This window comes from Anas acuta, chromosome 3, assembly GCF_963932015.1.
Source record: "Anas acuta chromosome 3, bAnaAcu1.1, whole genome shotgun sequence".
NCBI classification, from domain to species: Eukaryota; Metazoa; Chordata; class Aves; order Anseriformes; family Anatidae; genus Anas; species Anas acuta.
Genome location: NC_088981.1, coordinates 41,605,146 through 41,623,380, shown reverse-complemented (window position 1 = coordinate 41,623,380; position 18,235 = coordinate 41,605,146). Strand labels below are relative to the sequence as shown.

At 33.8% G+C, this 18,235-nt stretch overlaps 1 protein-coding gene across 6 annotated transcripts in view; it reads right to left on the bottom strand.

The window, feature by feature from the left end:
• SIPA1L2 (signal induced proliferation associated 1 like 2) overlaps positions 1-18,235 on the bottom strand; it is a 142,001-nt gene that overhangs the window by 65,867 nt on the left and 57,899 nt on the right. For all 6 annotated transcript variants that reach the window (XM_068676782.1, XM_068676785.1, XM_068676787.1 and 3 more), the window contains exons 4-7: positions 15,635-15,768; positions 13,272-13,460; positions 8,143-8,317; positions 2,698-2,801 (exon numbers count right to left, since the gene is read on the bottom strand). In XM_068676782.1, the coding sequence (XP_068532883.1) occupies positions 2,698-2,801; positions 8,143-8,317; positions 13,272-13,460; positions 15,635-15,768 (602 nt within the window). The remainder of the gene's footprint in view (positions 1-2,697; positions 2,802-8,142; positions 8,318-13,271; positions 13,461-15,634; positions 15,769-18,235) is intronic.

Genomic DNA, 18,235 nt, shown 5'->3' with positions numbered 1-18,235 from the left:
AAATTATCATAGTCTCTAATTTCCCCTTACTTGGCTACATAGTTAGTGAGACAAATTCTGAAGAGACAAACAACATTCACATTCCATAGCACCTGTAAGTGTGTCTCTGTGTCGAGCACAACTGATGCAACTGCAACTGGGGTCTTCAGCATCTAAAATGGCTCAAGGAAAAAGACCTAATCCACCTTTATCCTAGCTTGTGAAAAATAACACAGTTGATAGATTTCACATTCCAGTATGCATTTTAGAACTATACTGTAATAGAAGAAAATTTAACAATGATTATACATCCATTTGGAACATTAAGGCTGGCTAAATCCTGGTTATTTGGGTGCACTTGTCACAATTCACTAGACAGTGTCCATGCTGTACAAATATCACTAGATCCCAACACCTAAAAATAATGTGGGGAGGTCTTCAGATAGGTATACTGCTTGAACCTAGAAAACTGCCACATTATTTTGATCCTAAGAAAGCGACAAATAACAACATGATGCTTCTACTAAATATTGAACCTGTTAAAGTGACAATGATGAGTGCTTACTAAAACACTGTGGAAAGGAATGTTTGTTGCTGGGGGAGACCATGAAGTTAAAATTGGAAGATTTCCCTATATACAAAAGTTGGCACCTGTCTATAAAGGACACGTAAGGAAATGATTAAAATGAAAGGAAAGCAAATGAAGAAATGAAAGGACAGTAATAGGGGGTGGCTGAGCAACACTGCAGTGAGGCTGACAAACAACAATTATGAAAATTAGTGAAATAGTGTAAAGAGGATATCCCATTCTCACAAACAAGGGCAAGTCGTGAAAGACAATGATGAAAGTAATAAAATCCAAGTAAGGTCATATTTACTGTCAGTGCCTGTGATAAACTATGAAAATACGCATTATTCCCTTTCAAGGCAAGCTCATTCAGTGTATTATATTATAATAAGTGTATAAATTTTCCAATTTACATGTGATTTCCAGTCAACGACCAACAATTCAGTTTTCTAGACTCCAACAAGTTCTGCACTGGTGCCTTGCTAACTTATAATGTCTTTTGTAAATAAATATATAAAGTAAAACTGGTTATTTGAAATATATCAATGTTTTTGGACTCTACTATGATATTTTCTTCCATGGTATGATCCTCAGCCTTCAAGTTGTTAAAAACATACAGTATCTTAGGAAAATCTGAACTATTTTACAAACGTGTAAAAGCAAAGTATTATTCTGTGCAAATCAAATTAAAGCATAAACTTAAAATAAGAGTTAAACCATTATGAGTGATTACAGAGTGGGCTTACTATATTAATCCTGTACAGTAATAAAGTATAAGTGAAAGTTCAGAGAAGTGGAGCAATCTCAAGTTAGTGATGACGATCCAATATATTGATCACTAGCTACTGGCACAGCTGGGATGTGATACAGCCAAACACTCTGTCCTCTAAAAGCTACATGTTGAAGATGTGATTTGTCTAAACATTTATATTATTCATGTGGTGAAGATTTTTTTTTGTATTTTTATTCCTAATTTAATTTCTTTAAACTGCATCTGAAACCTAACTGTAATGGAATAAAATTCAGTTGTCTGAACTGTTCCAAAGAAACAGTTCTTCAGATAGTTCAGAACATTATGCAATGACTACTTAAAATACATTAATGCTATATACTTTCTTCCATTTCAATTTTCATTTATCCTATGTTAAGAATTTTAATAATTTCATCTTTTTGTCACTGCCTTGACACGTCTTTTCTTCTCATGAGATCTACTGATACAAAAGATGCAAATCATATGGTTTAACAAACACTAACCACAACTTTTGTATGCTTTCACAAAGAACATGAGATAGCATGTTTATTTCATGATAACACTCCAAAATGACTGAAGCCTTTACATCTTGCACTGCAACGAGATAATATTCAAATAAATCCAACAGTTTTTTATGGTTACCTTTTTTTTTTTTTTAAACTGCAGGGCTAGAAAAATGCAGTGGCAGCGCAGAAAGATTCTGAAGTTAAGTGTTACCATTGATATATTATACCAAATGTGCTTGTACTTTTTAATTTGGTCACACATCTCAGACAGGCAAGACAGAATAACCTTACTGGTGCACACTTTTGGTTGCTGTACTATTTTTTAGCCATCCTTAATGCTTTAAAGATACTTTGAATTACCACACAAGGAAAGAATTCTCTATGAATAAAGTTAAGTACGCTGCAGTTTTCTGTCTTCACAAGCAGACACATTGAAGGATATACCTAGCCATTTAATACTAAGCTGATACATTAACAAAAAACTTCAAGATCAATAACATTTAGTATAATCATTTAAAAGTCTTATTGCATACATATTTTAACCATAAGATTATTTTCAAGTTTTATTCCATTCAATGTTTAAAACATACATAGGGTGTAAATCCCATCCAATTTGAGAATAATTGATTGACCATGGGGAAACTATGCTGAGTAATGTCACCATGAAATGGAGGGTATGGAAATAACTTAATGAATTATAAAGATGTATTATAAAAATCCTTCGATTTTTCTAATGTATTACATGATTAAAAAAAAAAAAAGCAAACCCACAATTACAAGACAAATGTCATATAAAAACACATACAGCTTAAAAACAGTATTACTTAAAGATAAAAACTCAAACACCTCTAAAGTAAATTTATATTGAAAATGGAAAAGTTAAAATAACATACCTGTTGCCTGTTACTGGGCATGTATGGAAGCATTGTTGATACATGAAACATTAACTCATAATCTTTATAAGTAGTATAAAGGGAATGAGTTCCTGTTGAATCAGCTGAAAATTAATTTAATCATAAGACGGTCAGTAAAATAGAACATTCGTATTACTTTTTAGGACAATGCTCTTTGCATGCTATGATATAAATCTAATAATAGAACTTAAACTTTTTTTTTTTTCAACAGAACAAAACAGTTTGTATCAGCTAAAGATCTCTTTACTTTCATATTACAACATAGATGGATCCTGCAAGAAGTTGCCCAAAGACAGCTGTCTATGAGATGACCTTATTTTGAATATATTGGCAAGTACTGTTAAGTCTTAATATCTCATGGAAATAAAAAATAAATGAACAAACATTTAGCTACTTAAGTATATTTTTATATAATTTATATATATACATATACTCATTATTTTAATCGTCAATAAAGACAATTGACTAATCCCATATTTCACCCAAAATAAAATACTGACACGGTGCTACTTCAAATCTCACAATAAAACACATAATGAAGATCAGACATTTCAAAAACATAAAATATGTACATTATACATCGTAGTATAAGACAAAAATAAGTTTATTGGGAATTTTCAGATCTTTTAAAGATTGTTAAAACACACTTCATCTATGATATGACTTTTTATTTTGGAAGTTTAGTAATGCAATTCTCATTTCAGAATGTTTACCACACATTTTTTTTTATCCACTTTCTTTGATATGTCTGGATTATTTAGGTAAGAATAATTAACTTCAAAGCAGGAGGTTGGGAACAAGGTTTTACGTCAAGGCAGTTATCAGTTTTTTTTCCCTTTTTATATTCACTGATTTCTTGTGTTTAATTTTATATCTTCCACAGCAAAAAGCATCCTGCAGCACTCTTTCACAGTGTTCATTTATTTATTTATTTTAACACCAACAATATTCCAAAAAAGAAACTGTCTGGCTGTGTTAGCTCTTCTTTTCAAAGTACACAAACATACACTTAGGTGTAAAATTCAATAGTAACTGTAGTGCATATCTACAGCCCTAAATTTGAAAATATTTAGGTGTTTATAATTTTGAATATGTTCATATTACAATTGACCTCATCAGTTATATTTGTACAACTTAAAATTAATTCATTAATATTTGTGTGTATGAATTATAGTTTCATAACAAATAGGGAGCATATTTAAATGTTGCTAACAAAATCAGCCATTACTGCTCTCCTCTATTTTAAAATCCTTGTTGAAATTAATTCCATTATAACTTTTCCATGCCATTCAGAAAGAGTTTTAAAAGACACAGGAGGAGGAAATCAATTATTTTATAAAATATATATATATCTGCCTAAACTACATTGATCTTGGCAACCCTAGTCCCTGATGTTTTTTTTATTTTACAATTAGATATTAAATAAAGTCAAAGCATCTTGAACAGCTCTTGCACAAAATAGTCCCTTTAAATAGCTATTCAGAAACGTAGATTATTTACCTTTAAATCCATGTTTTTCTTGTACAACATCCTACTTAGGGGAGTACTTGATCTAGTACATGATCTAGCATGCTGAATTTGGAAATGAGCTAGCAAGTTTTTTGCTTGAAATTTAGTCCCTTACATTATACAAGATAAAATTTTCTAACTTAACGGATGTTTTAGGGAACACCTACTAAGACCCTCTCTGAATTTACAGAATGGTTGCTACTACAAACATTTCTTTGCTAACATTTTAGAAAAAAAGTTATACCTGTCATACTGTTATACTGTCATTTCTTTTGCACTTTGTTCTTTTCTGAATACTAGTTTTAATTCACAAAGTTTGAGAAAAATCAGCTAACTTTTCAAAATAAATCCATGTTCATAGGAAGCATTTCAGCCTTTTTCAGAAAAGCACTGTTTACTAGATGAAAGTGAAACACCAATATTTGTCTTAATTGTATATAGAAAAATTTGTAACATTTCTTCAATTTCTTTCAATTTATTTCTCTCTTTACAAACTTGAAGTAACATAATTAAATACTGAACATTAATATTCTCATTTGTAATGTTCCAATAATAGTATTTGAATTCCTCATTTCTAGTTGATGGATATGCTTTAAAATCTATAATAAACAAATTATATAGTAATGAAATCAGTAAAGTTTCCTCAAATTTTCTCATTCTTTGATCTAAGAATTCAGAATTGGATGATATTTAAAATGCACTAAATATGGGCAGAGAAGAGTTTATAGTTAATATTCCAATTATTTCACATCTGTTCTGGGTCTAGACAGGATGGAGTTAATTTTCTTCATAGGAGTCCATATGGTGCTTTTTCTATATATGAACAAAACAGTGTTGATAACACATCAATGTTAGCTATTGCTGAACTGTGCTTGTGCAGCATCAAGGCCTTCTGTTTCTCACACTGTCTACCCCCTCACACTGGGAGTAGGCTAGGTGTAAGCAAGAGTTTCAGGAGGGGACACAGGTGAAAAAGCTGACTCAAATTGAAATGACATTCAATACCCTATAATGTCACGTTCTACAGTAAAACTGGAGTGGGGGTAGTTTTTCCAAAGCAGCTGATTCTCAGAGACTGGCTGGGCAGCAGCGTGCTGTTGGGAAGTGCAAGTGACTGCCTGTGCATCACTTGGGTGCTTTTTTCCTTTGATTGGTTGAGTTTTTTTGTGAATTCCCCAACCCCATAACTTATTAAACTGTCTTTATGTCAGCCCACAAGTCTTTCCTCACTTTTGCCTTTCCAATTCTCGCCCTCACCCAACTGGGGAGCAAGTGAGTGGGCAATTGGTTGGGGGCTTACAGACCAGCCAGGGTTGGCCCACCACAACATTCCACATTCCATAAAGAATGGATCACTTTATCAAAATATTAAATAAACAGACAAGCAAAAACAAATCAAAACAAAAACACAACACAACACACAGCAAGTCAAGCATTTGTGAACAGAAAAACTTAATAAATGCAAGCCCTACAAAACTGAGCAAGAAATATTACAGAAACATTATGCCTACCAAAAGTGTGGCTACTAGAGATGAAATTATTGCACTATTCTGAACCTTCAGGCAGTCAGATCAATGCATTCTCCAATTATAATTATGACACACTGTAACACTTGCTGTGCCTTTATATTAAAAAAGGAGTATAAAACAAAAAAAAAAGATGATAATTAAGTCAGTATTTTATATTTAATATAAAACTGAAGACTACATTTGTGAACTCTCTTAATTCCATACTGCTTGTTGCAAACTGTGTAAACAAATTATGATAGGCGAATATCATTAACTGAATTCAGCATTACTAGAATATTAAAATTATGTTACTGAATGGTATATAGGCAGTGGCAATCAATAACATTTGCTCATACTGAAGCACAGCAAATTTATTGACAGATCAGTATATTTTCACATGTCAAAATTAGTAGGTGATATTTGGTCATGCTCTAGGTGAAAAAGCAAAACCACACATCCTCTGCCCTTTTGAATTTTTCATCCCTATTTGTCAGCCCATCCCAAAAGTCTGACATCTGCAGCGTGTTAATATTTCTACATATTATTTGGAGAAGTGAATTATTATTCTGTACTCAAACAGGATGCAATAGTCTCTACCAAGCCTGAATTTATTAAAGTGAAACAAGTATGGATTTAAGCAAAGAGGCAAAAACTTTAATAAAATCAAATGTAGTGCTCAAGCTGGTTGGCAATGTTACAAAATTGCAGCTTTCCCACCTTGTAAGGCATAAACTAGAACAGTCTGACATAGGATTAAATTTATTTTTTTTCACCATTTCCCACCATTACTAGAGATGGAGAACATGAGGATTTTCAAGTTGCAAAGCTTGTCTCCCTTAATTGCAAAAGTATGAAGTTTTGCACCAACTCTGAGTATCTCATTTGCCACTGGAGAGTGGCCTATGGACAGTTTATTGGCTGGCCACTAACCACAAGCTATACACACTAGACATTTCCCAAAGTTTCTAATATGAATTCAGTCTCTCTTCTAATGCATACAGGAGAGGTGAAAACCCATCCTAGCCAGTATCAGTTTAATAACAGAAGAATAATCCTTTTATGACTACAACACTGGCTGGCAGTCAGGTGTACTATTTCAAAAAAGAAAAAAATCCAGATGTATTCCAGTTAAATGAAGACTGATGACTAGATAGCAAAAACATGCAAGAGATCCCTAATAACCAGATTAGATCAGGTGAACAGGTCGCAGGAAGAACAGAGAAGTTTGGAATTTATCTATAATTTCTGTGACTCTGAAAGGCAAAAAGATCCCTTATAAGAAAAGATTTTCCCTTAATTTTCTTTAGGTATTTCTCTCTAGCCTTCCTTCTTGGCAGCTTACCTTTAACAGCTCAAGCAACTTTTCCATTTGATTATAAGGACAGGTAGAAAATGCACACAAGTAACAGGATTTAATAGCTTAAAAAATCTACTTAGTTAACAAAAATCTTTTTTTACCCACAAGCCATCTACAGTAGATAAAAAAACTTCTAGATATAATAGACAAGTAACCGTAAAAAAATAAGGATATTAAAAAAAAACGCATGTTACAATAAAGTAGATGATCTAGATATCCGTACGTCACAACATATAGTTGTCAGGTTGTCAAAATCCCGTTAAAACCACATTAAGCTAAAAGAATGAGTTAAGTTGAATTTAAAAGCAACAAACAGCAATGCTAATCAAGATGTGTCAACATGTTGTTGACTTTGTTAACAACAATATATCAGTTCCTATTTTTGCTACAAAAAACAGCAAAACAAAAACAGTTTGTACAAATAAATCACATTATTGCACTGCTGAACCATACTACTTAGGGAAACTGAGAGACCTGAGGAAGTGGATAGCAATAATACATTGGTAAGGTAGATGAATGTTTATCAGTTACAGAAGGTTAACATGCTTACTGTGCATGTATTAGAAAAGTTGTCTATGTGATAAAACTTGAATATGTGCATGTGTGAGAAAAGAAAACTGAGAAAACTTGATTGCAACTCAAATATAAACCTCAACATATATGTTGGTTAAACAGAAGCAAAGAAGTTCAGGTGAAAGTAGTAAAATGTCCCCGTTTCCTGACTCCGGATTTCAAATTACTTGTCTTCTATTTTGCCATTGTAGGAATAAGATGTTAAAATGAAGCTGTGAAATTCTCAAATACAGCAAAAATCGTAGTTATTATAATCTTAAAAAATTAAATAAATCGCTTTAATTTTCCGTTCTACTAATATCACAAAGGAAGTAAATAACCTTTCAGACAAGGCATGATACACGTTCATCTTCCTTATTTACCACATAACATTACTAATCAAAACCCAAGGTCAAGACAATGAAAACACAAAACAGGATTTGTAAGAGATCAAATGGAGAATAGTAATTACTACTATAGATCAGGAACATAACTTACTTTTGTTATCTAGCTGAGCCCTGTATTTACTAAACCCCTTTAGCCGTACTCTTTGGCCCAGCAGATCAAGGAACTCCTCAAAAGCTGGTCCCGCCATCTCATTGTTATACATTTCTTCCTCTGTGCTTTGGCCTGCTTTGCAGTAAAGGATACCAATCTTGTGTTGAAAACTCAGCTGGAATTAAAAAAAAAAAAAAAGTAGAAGAAAGAAAATATTACAGATGCTAAGGAAATCAATACTAGAATAAATAAAAAATATTGACACTGTTACAATGTCTGGCAGAAAATATTGAAAAATGAAAATTTAAGTGTTTTGGGAAATGAAGACACCATGAAAGACAAAACAAAAAAAAACAACACATACAAATCTTGAAAGAAAACTGGACTAACACTATCCAAATAGCTAAAGACAGTACTTGAAGACTTTTGACTTAGTTATCTACAGAAGCAAAATCTCTACTGCATATTATAGTATGAGGACTTTAACTGGTAATTTTTGTGGACTTGTGTTCTCTCTCAGATTAAAACAAGGTGAGTTTATTTTCCTTTATTTGTACCTTTAAAAACTGAGCCAAACCGATCCCTGTATGTGAACTTCCTGCTCTGTAAACTTTCTAATTACATAACAGCAGCCATTCAGAAAACCTGTTTCTCACAAGAAATTGTAAAAACAGTCTCCAAACAATAATTTGTTTTATTGTTCAATAAATCTTTTGTCCACCCCATAAAATTGTCTGTTGTAAAACTATCATTCCCTATTTTCAAAGGTTTTAACATGTAAACATAAGCTGTCCAAAGTACAGCATACTTCAATCTAGAAATCTGATTTCAGTTAAGAGTTTTCTTAAACAAACTAGACTCTCAACTCTAGGATATCAATATAAAAAGACATGATTATTTCTCAGTCAGAGCACTGTCTTGTTTTCTTTGCTGTTTTGCGTACTTAAGATGACAAACTGGGAACCTCCATGTGAATGTATTAGCCCTATTATTCTTAACTGACAACTATTAGAGCTTCACAAACTGACAGAGACCATCAGTCACACCAGATTCCCTTAACACATTTGTCTCTATACATGCTATTCCGCTCTCCAGCTGTAGACTTCTCTTAATCAAACTTCGGGATTAGTGTCTAAAATGTGAAAGACTGTATAAATATAATTCCCATTAGATCAAAGGTGACAAGAACAGTCTGCTTCACGTTAGTAATATGTAACACGGTCAGCTGTGTTAAGTGTATTGTAAAACTCCACAGACATGCTACTGCACTGATGTTTTATCACAGCAATTTCTAGGAAAATTTGTAAGACTAGAACACAAAGACTGAGTGAAGAAAATATACATAAATGAAAGAAAAAAGTGTCAAAGATGTAATTCCAAACTTCAAATAATCTTTAATCTTCCTACTTCAATAAATGCTGCATTTCTCCAATTGAAGTGGAGAGTTGTGTATAAATAAGGCATCTGCCAAGCATCAATTAAAACAAACAAAAAAAATCACTATCCAAATCCTCAACATTCCTGGAAGAATAAGAGCTTTACTATGATTTTTCTAACCTATTCTTTTGTGTCTTCAAGATGCTATTGCTTTTTAAAGTCCCTTTTCAATGTCTCCAACAAAATTCAAGGTTTAACGGCAACATTGTTGGTTTAATTATTTACTTTCATGCACTACTGTGGTGGTTTTACAGACCCAGCACAACTACTAACATATAAAAAACCCTGAAGATGTCCAAATTAATGAAGATTTTTTGAAGGCCACAGACAGAATCACTAGAGGTGCCTGAGTCAGACCCCTAACCTCAGGAAAAGGGCAGGGTTGCTCGCAGCTTGCTCTTGTCATTTCATTTTGACTGGCATATATAATAGTCATCTGGAATGCTTCCTTGTCTGATCCCCATATTGAAAAAGTGCCTGGGGAGAGTTAGGTATCTAATAAAATGTTGCAAATTGCACACTGGAAACTATTTATTCAGTGTAAAACTAGCATGAACACTTTGTGGAGGAAACTAGAACTGCTCTTATAAACTTCAGATTATAGGAAACAGCACTGTTACTTAACACTTTCAGCAGAAAATTAAAATGATTGTAAACACATTGCCACCTCCATCCCAGCTCAGTGTCAAATAGCTTAACTTAAACCACAGGGAATTTAAGTTAATTTCCTTGACTTTGCACTAGAACAGAGGAATGGAGAAGTTAAGCGCTAACTGAGCCATTAACAACAGCAGCAACTAACAGTATGAATGAACAGCAAGTTAGAGAACCACTTAGGCAAAATATTCCATTCAGAAATAGGCAGTCCCACTCCTTCAGTCTTTCCAAGGAGATGAGTGATTCTTGAATTAGATCTTAAGTATCAGTATAATTCCAATCAGGAGTGAAGTATACCTCTGTTCTCCAAACACCCTAGCATTTCCTGGTTAAAATACTGTACTAGGAGATGGTAAAGACGTGATACTGCCCAGCCCATGAAGGAATGAATCCTGAGTTTTCAATTCACGGACAAGCATTGCAAACACTCAACAGTTACACACAAAGTTGATTCTACCCATAACACTATTCCTAAACAAGACAGCAGGGGCAAGCACACTTGAAATAACTTGAATCTCCAACTGTGTGCTAGGAGCACTCACATCCACAAGATACGCAGACTTCAGCAAAGTGACTCAGCTCAGAATCAATAGGGCTTTGCAGAAACAGAAATCAAGGTACCTTTAGAAAGTCGATGTCCAAGAGAGTTGTATGTAAATGAGGTTTGGGAGCACCTTATATGGGCCATTAACTGATGTGAAAAATGTCAGAATATCAGAGTATTTAAAATCAATGAAGTTTGCCAGTTTTGGAATGGCACTGCATGCTTATACAGGTCTAAGTAAATAATTTCAGACATGGCTCTGATTTCATGATTTCTAAACTAGAAATATTAGACATCAGAAAATGTCTAATCTAGCTACTGGAGTATACAATTTGTATTAAGTGTGCATAGAAGTCCCTCCTGACTCAAACTGACCATGTTTAGCCAGAATTACTCCTGAATCCTGGCATCTTGTCTTCTTGTACAGCATAGATTCTTTATCGTGTAACAACAACAAATTGATGACTTACACAACGTGAAGACTTTAGAGTTTTTCTGGCAAGGAACCTCAGTAGCAACTAAATATCCCTGCACTCAAAGTTCCTTTTTTCTTTGGGCTTTCTATAAACTTTGGTCTAGAGAAAAGCAAGCATTTCTAAAGGGATGTGAAAAAAAAAATAAATAACACAAACAAAACTATCAAAAACCATATACAATAAACCATTAGCAGAAATATGGAGGGGAATCTGGGGGGAGAGTGGAGAAAAAAAATCCTGTCTATGTTGTAGATAAGTTGTTGACTTTTCCTGTAAATTTAGGATCAAACCTAATGCTGTTCATCATATACCAGAATAACTTGGAATTAGTTACATTCTCAAATTAAGTCAACCATCCAATGTCCATCTATTTTCTACTGTCATTTTAGGGATAGAGTTTTAGCCACATGTTTCTTCTACAACCCACACTAGATTTCTCTGAAAACTACTCATTTCTTTCTCTACCAGTTTCACAAAACTGAAACAGTTTTCAGTTTGCTGAAGAACTATGCAAATATTTAATACACTTTTATTCAAAATGGTTATCATTCTGGTAATAGCATTAATCCTCTAGATCACAATTCACATTTTAAAATTCATGACATTTCAGCCACTTGTCACTTCCAGCTACCAAGCGTAACTCTTTTTATATTTGGTTGATTAATAAACTGAAAGCATGAAGTACATAAGAGGATTAAAAGCATAAATGGATCTCATGCCACTTCTATGCACAGCTTTCTCTCTATATTCAAGTAATTATCTCACAATAAGCAGCATGTAAGATACATTAATATTACATTTTGCTTGGTGACAGCCCATTTCATAACAGGATTGAATTTTTCAGAACTGAGCACCCAGAATAAAACTCAGTGCTATGTACTGCTGTTTCTCAAAATTAAGAGTTAATGATTAAAAATATACTGGTCAGTTCGTTGGACAATCTCCATTTCCAATTTTGGGGAAATGCTTAGTGAGTTTTGGGAAATATGCCACTGAGGTCAAATAAAGATGTACTCTATGCTGCCTAGAACATCCAACCCCTCTAAGTAGTAATTATTATTTATTACATGAACCTAAACTCACTCTGGCGCTCAGAGAGGAAAGACAGAGAGCAACAGGAGATTAGGAACTCTTATATTCAGAGGAAAGTGCTAACGATTTCCCTTTGTTTTACCAGAAACACTGAAAAACACACGAAAAAACAGACATTGGACAAAAATTAATTTCCAATTAAAAGTTCTCCAGTGAACATAAGTAGTAAAACATACATACAAAACTAGCTTAATATTCTACCCCCCAAAAAAAGAAATTTTCTTCTTATGTCTACCTCTGCTTTGTTTTAAGCAATTGTTACAGTCACAGGAGAAGACAATTCTGGTAGACACCAATATGTTTGGCACAATCACTACATTTGAAACTGAATTAGCATAAAAAATAGTTATATCACCATTATAATCAAATGGATCGATCAGCTGATTCTACCTCAACAGACAGATATTGACTTTTGCAATGAAAACACAGTCTTTACTTTAAATGAACATAAAGCATGGCTTCTAAAATCAAACTAAAAGCCTTCATAAACCCATCCTTCCAAATTATTCAGAAGCTATGAATTTACTTACTAGTTTTAATGAAGCAGATTCACTTTATTGAACCCAATAAACCTTATCATTTTTCTCTCCAAATTTAAAGCATATGAATATTTCATTGCTGGTGCAGTTAATTCATTACATAGTCTCAATCACAATTTCAGTTGTTTGAACCCAGAAGCATTCTATTCTACTAAAACTACTGCAAACTAATCAGAAAATTAGTGTTCAAAAAAAAAACAAACACAAAAATGCAGAGATTTATATGCAGAGACTTAATATGTTATATCCTTTTTCCTCCTTACCTGTAAGCAGTATTAATAAAATATATTATATGTATTTTCATTTGCATTCAACATTTGTACACAGTAAAGAACAAAAAAGACTGTGGACTATTAAAAGTTTAGTCAAAATCTTTTTACATACCCCTTGTTCATCCAATTTGAGCAGCTGTTCAGGTACTTTGGGTGAGTTGGAAGCCTGCCTCAGGCATTGAATGCTCAGCTCTGGTATTACATATTCTAGTACCTCTTTGAGAGGCAGACCTCTTGCTGTGCCATGCCTTGCAGTGGATGGTATAGCATCTTCTAAAATTGCTCCTCTAAGTGTAGTAAGCTGCAATAAATGTACAAAACATTTTTAATTCTAATACTACAAAGACTTTTAAAGATACCCAGGTTTTATGAAAAGCATGGAATACAGAATATGAAGAAAAACTCCCCTATATTCAATTTTTTAAACCAGTAAAAAAGATTACAAAATGACTTTTAAAAATGACACAGGCTCTTGTTGTCTCAGTGACTTATTTGTGGCCAACAGGACTATGGAAGTTATTGTCTTTTTGTATGTGACACTGGTGAGCCCACACCTCAAATGCTGTGTTCAGTTTTGGGCACTCCACTACAAGAAAATTGAGTTGTTAAGTGCATGTAGAGGAGAGCAGTGAAGCTGGTGAAGTGATTAGAAAACCAGACTTACGAAGAGCAACTGAGGTCATTCGGTCTGAAGAAAAGAAGGCTGAGGAAATACCTCGTCACTCTCTACAACTATCAGAAAGGAGGCTGCAAAGGACTGTGTCAGTCTCTTTTCTTAGGTGACAAGCAACAGGACATGAAGAAGCGGTCTCAAGTTGCACCCAGGCAGATTTGGATTGGATATTAGGAAGAATTTCTTTACGGAGAAATTGGTTAAGTATTGAAACAGGATCTCTGGAGATATTTTAAGAGATATGAAGGTTTGGCATTAAGGGTCATGCTTTAATGATGTGACTCAGTAGGTCAGGTTGATGCTTGGACTTGGTGATCTTGAGGTTTTTCTCCAACCTCGACGATTCTATGTTTCTAAGTTTTTTGTTTAAATAAATTCACTGATGGTACTATTAACTTACTCCAATTCCTAAGTTTTTTTCAAAAAAAAAAAAAAGAAAAAAATCAAAACAGCAGGAAAACTAGAAATTAATTTTAATGCCATACTACCCTAGAAAACACAGTAGTTGAATGTGAGGTTGGACAGATGAGGTAAGCTACAGTTAATGGCACCTTCATTTACCTTAACTACATGTTTTTTAAACTATTCTGCTTTATTGTCATTGGATTTGGCAAAAAGTGATGTTTATTAGTAGTGAGTCAGCTAAACCACTGCTCTTCTCACACAAAGAGGCCTCTTTTTTACGGCAACGAAGGAAAAACCTAGCCTCAAAAAAATGATTCTACATCTATTTGTAAATGCACATGAGCCAAGAGGCATCAAGAACACTTCCCTGTGTTCTAATAGCAATAAAAAGCAACAGTCCTAAGGACAGTTAACATTGTGTCATTGTGTATTTTTATATAAATTAAATCTATTTGCTATCGCAAACCAGAAATTAGTTTTGCAACAGACAGTAATTGGCTTAAAATAAAAATTATAAGAAATGCCCTTCTACAACAATCACAAAAGCTATTCTGCCAGATAAATAAAAATAATTGTCTTATTAACATATTAATAGAATAGAATAAAAAAGTTCAGTTGGAAGGGACCTACAAAGATTGAGTACAACTGCCTGACCGCTTCAGGGCTAATCAAAAGTCAAAGAATATTGATGAGGGCATTATCCAAACACCTCTTGAAACACTGATATGCATGGGGCATCAACCACCTTGCTAGGAAGCCTGTTCCAGTGTTTGACCACTGGTAAGATAAGGAATTTTTTCCTAATATCTAAGTCTGAAACACCCTAGCACAGCTTTGTGCTATTCCTTTGCATCCTATCATTGGGATATCCTACCAGGGAGAAGACTTTGGCACTTCTCCATTTCCCCTCTGCAGGGACTTGAAATATTCCTTCCACAAATTATATAAAGTGTGTAAAAACATTTATCTGAGAAAAGAGCTTCTAAGAAATTAGTCTGAAACAGAATACAAAAAAGTACACTTAAGTTGTAGCATCAGCTTTCATATTTTTCCCCTCTTGTTTTCTGTACATTTCTTTTCTTAATCTTCTATTCCTACAATTAGAACCATAACATCTAGCAGCTTAATCAAAGCGTATCTTCAGCTTAGTTCTTATTATCTACTCCTATATTTAAGTCTTGGAAATATGTAATTTCAGCCAACTTACCTCCTTTTGGATGCCTGTTCAAAAAGAAAAAAAATTCACATAGGAGGGAAGAGGAAAACTTTGTTCCAGGCAAACATCCCTTTCCCATTAACAGATTTACTTTCCAATTTAGCAACATACCCACAGACAAACAACCAGTATTCTAAGTTAACATTCCAATTCCTTTGCAGAATTACTGAAAGAATATTACCTCGCTTGTCCTGAAAACTATCCGATAGTTGAACTGAGATCCTTCTTTTTCCTTAGCATCTTCAACCTTCTCCCTGCGGATGCTGACTGCTACAGGTCCAAGATTTTCATCTATTCCAAAGTAATTCTGATGTTCTTTTGCATAAAAGTGAATGAAGAATAAAAAAAGCATAATGAAACATGAATCTCCTAGAAAGTGTTCAAGTCCCATTTAAAAATAATTGTGGCAACAAAAAATATTATTTACTATTAAAAATATTATACACTAAAGCTGCATTTCTGAAGGAATTTGACAACCTAAGAAAATGGACTGACAAAAGCCTCATGAAGGCCAGCATAGAACTGCGCCTGATACAGAGAAAGTCCATGAAACAGCACAGGCTAGGGACAAACTCTCTGTAATTGCAGCACCCCACTACCTGATGGAGGGTTACAGAGAAGGCACAGCCAGACTCTTCTCCAAGATACAGAGAGAAAGGACAAGATGCCACGGTCATAAGATGCAGCCCCTCACTGAGGAGAATCAAACACAGGAGCAGGTTGCCAGAGAGTTTGTGAATTCTCCATCCTTGGTCAGAAGCTAAAGGGACAAGGTTCTGAACAACCTGTAAAGTTAGCTTTAAATTGGAATTGGATTGGATGATCTCCAGAAATTTCCTCCAATTTGGTTTATGCTATAATTCCATGTTTTAAATAGCAATGAAGTACAAGACCTGCTCACCACCTACTTTCCTCTCCTCCTTTCCCACCTCCAGCATTCAACCTGCATGGATTGTCTCCTACATCTAGAGTTAAAATAAAACTTGCAACCTTAGTGGGCAAATTGGAACAGGATTTTACAGACCATAACAATATTAATTTGTGTGTGTTTGTGTATTGAGAGTGATAATCAGAGGCCAAGTGCTTTCAACATTAAAGCTTCCCACAGCTGCATATTCAGGCTTTGACAAGGGGTAAACGTCTCAGTTAAGGTTTCTACAGCCTTACATTTTGATGTAAATATAGAAAACGGTATTCCACAGTTACTAGATTTTTTTGGCGGCTGTATTACTGAGCAGAAAAAATGCAAGCTTGGCAGATGTCTGCTAACTTCTTGTACAACATAAGAGATACAAAACTAAAGCTATTATGAACATACATTAAAAAATTGATAACAGTTTTAAGAATGGGAATTGCAGAAACTGAAGTAAATTTAAAAATAACATTAGTACAGATATTGCAGGATGCGGAGAAAACATTTTTAATACAAGGTTGGTGCTTTATTTGCTGGTTTTTAATATCAAACTCATGAAGGTCTGTTGAATTTATTTATTGATTTAAAAGCATCTACTGGAGATAAAAGAGGAAAATAAGTTCTGTTTTCTAGCTGTTTAAAGTGAGACAATACAATACTCCTATTTTTTACTTATTCATTTTGAGGAATAGTTGCCAACTTTCATTCTAATCAGAAGGTTTCACCTATATAAGACTGAGTTAGCATAAAAGCTTGATAAGCTTTCAGGACATATTTTCAGTTTGATATCAGCACACAGATACAAAAACATTAAGAAATAGTTGCAAGCATTCCACAAATAAAAAGCACAGCAATAACCATCAAGTCTTAAGGTATTATGAGGATAAATCACACAAGAGGAAAAGGACAACTCATGATGACATTTCAACTATTCTTAAAAAAAAAAAAATAAAAATCACAGTTCCTCTTCTCATCCCATTCTATCCCACAAAAATGTAGTTCACCAAAGGACACCATTAATAAATCGAAACCAAAAGATTAAATATTTTAGCTTTTGTAAACCTTAACTGGAAACTGAGAATATATTTTCCATAAACATTAACATATTTTACATCAGTCTTGTTGGATTTGATTTTAACAATAGTTACAAAGCTTATAAATATGCAGTATAAAACTGGGGCTCATTTCAGAAGACTGAATTTGAAATCTCTCATTTCTTGAAAGGGAATGGAATAATTAGTGCTACACATGCCAGGGTGTTTCTTCCATGCATCTTAAAACAGAAATAAAACTTGTATGCTGACAAGTGCCAATTACAAAACTGTGAACTAAATCAAATATGCAGAAAGTTGTTTCTCTTTCACAGATATCTTGTTAAAGGCAAAGAAAATCAGTAGCATTGCATATGTCTCTATATACAAGTGACTATTGTTTGCTAAATTTTCATTTCATCCTTCCACAATTATTTTGCTAAATTCAACTATGCTATTAAATCTACAATTCAATGAACAGTCAGCTAGAAGAGCTCACTGTCATGGAATAGCATCAAGTAAGACTCAGTATGCATATAAATGTCACTTTTTCTTACACAGGAGATCAGCACAGCAGCAAGACATTTTGTTGCCTAAGGCAAAATGCCTGTTTTATTTTCTCTACCCACAATAAACTTTGCTTAGGTAAAAACTATGTTCAGCTGGAAGTAATCTTGAGATTCCCAAAAGCCCGATCCCTTCAAATAAGTGATACTGAAAATTGAGTTTTTGCTGTTTGCCTTGACTTGCTCACTCTCACTCCTAAAGAGTTTCTCCAGTACAGATTTCTCTCGGGTAGCTTCTGTTAACAGCTCTATAAAAAAATATGTGGAACATG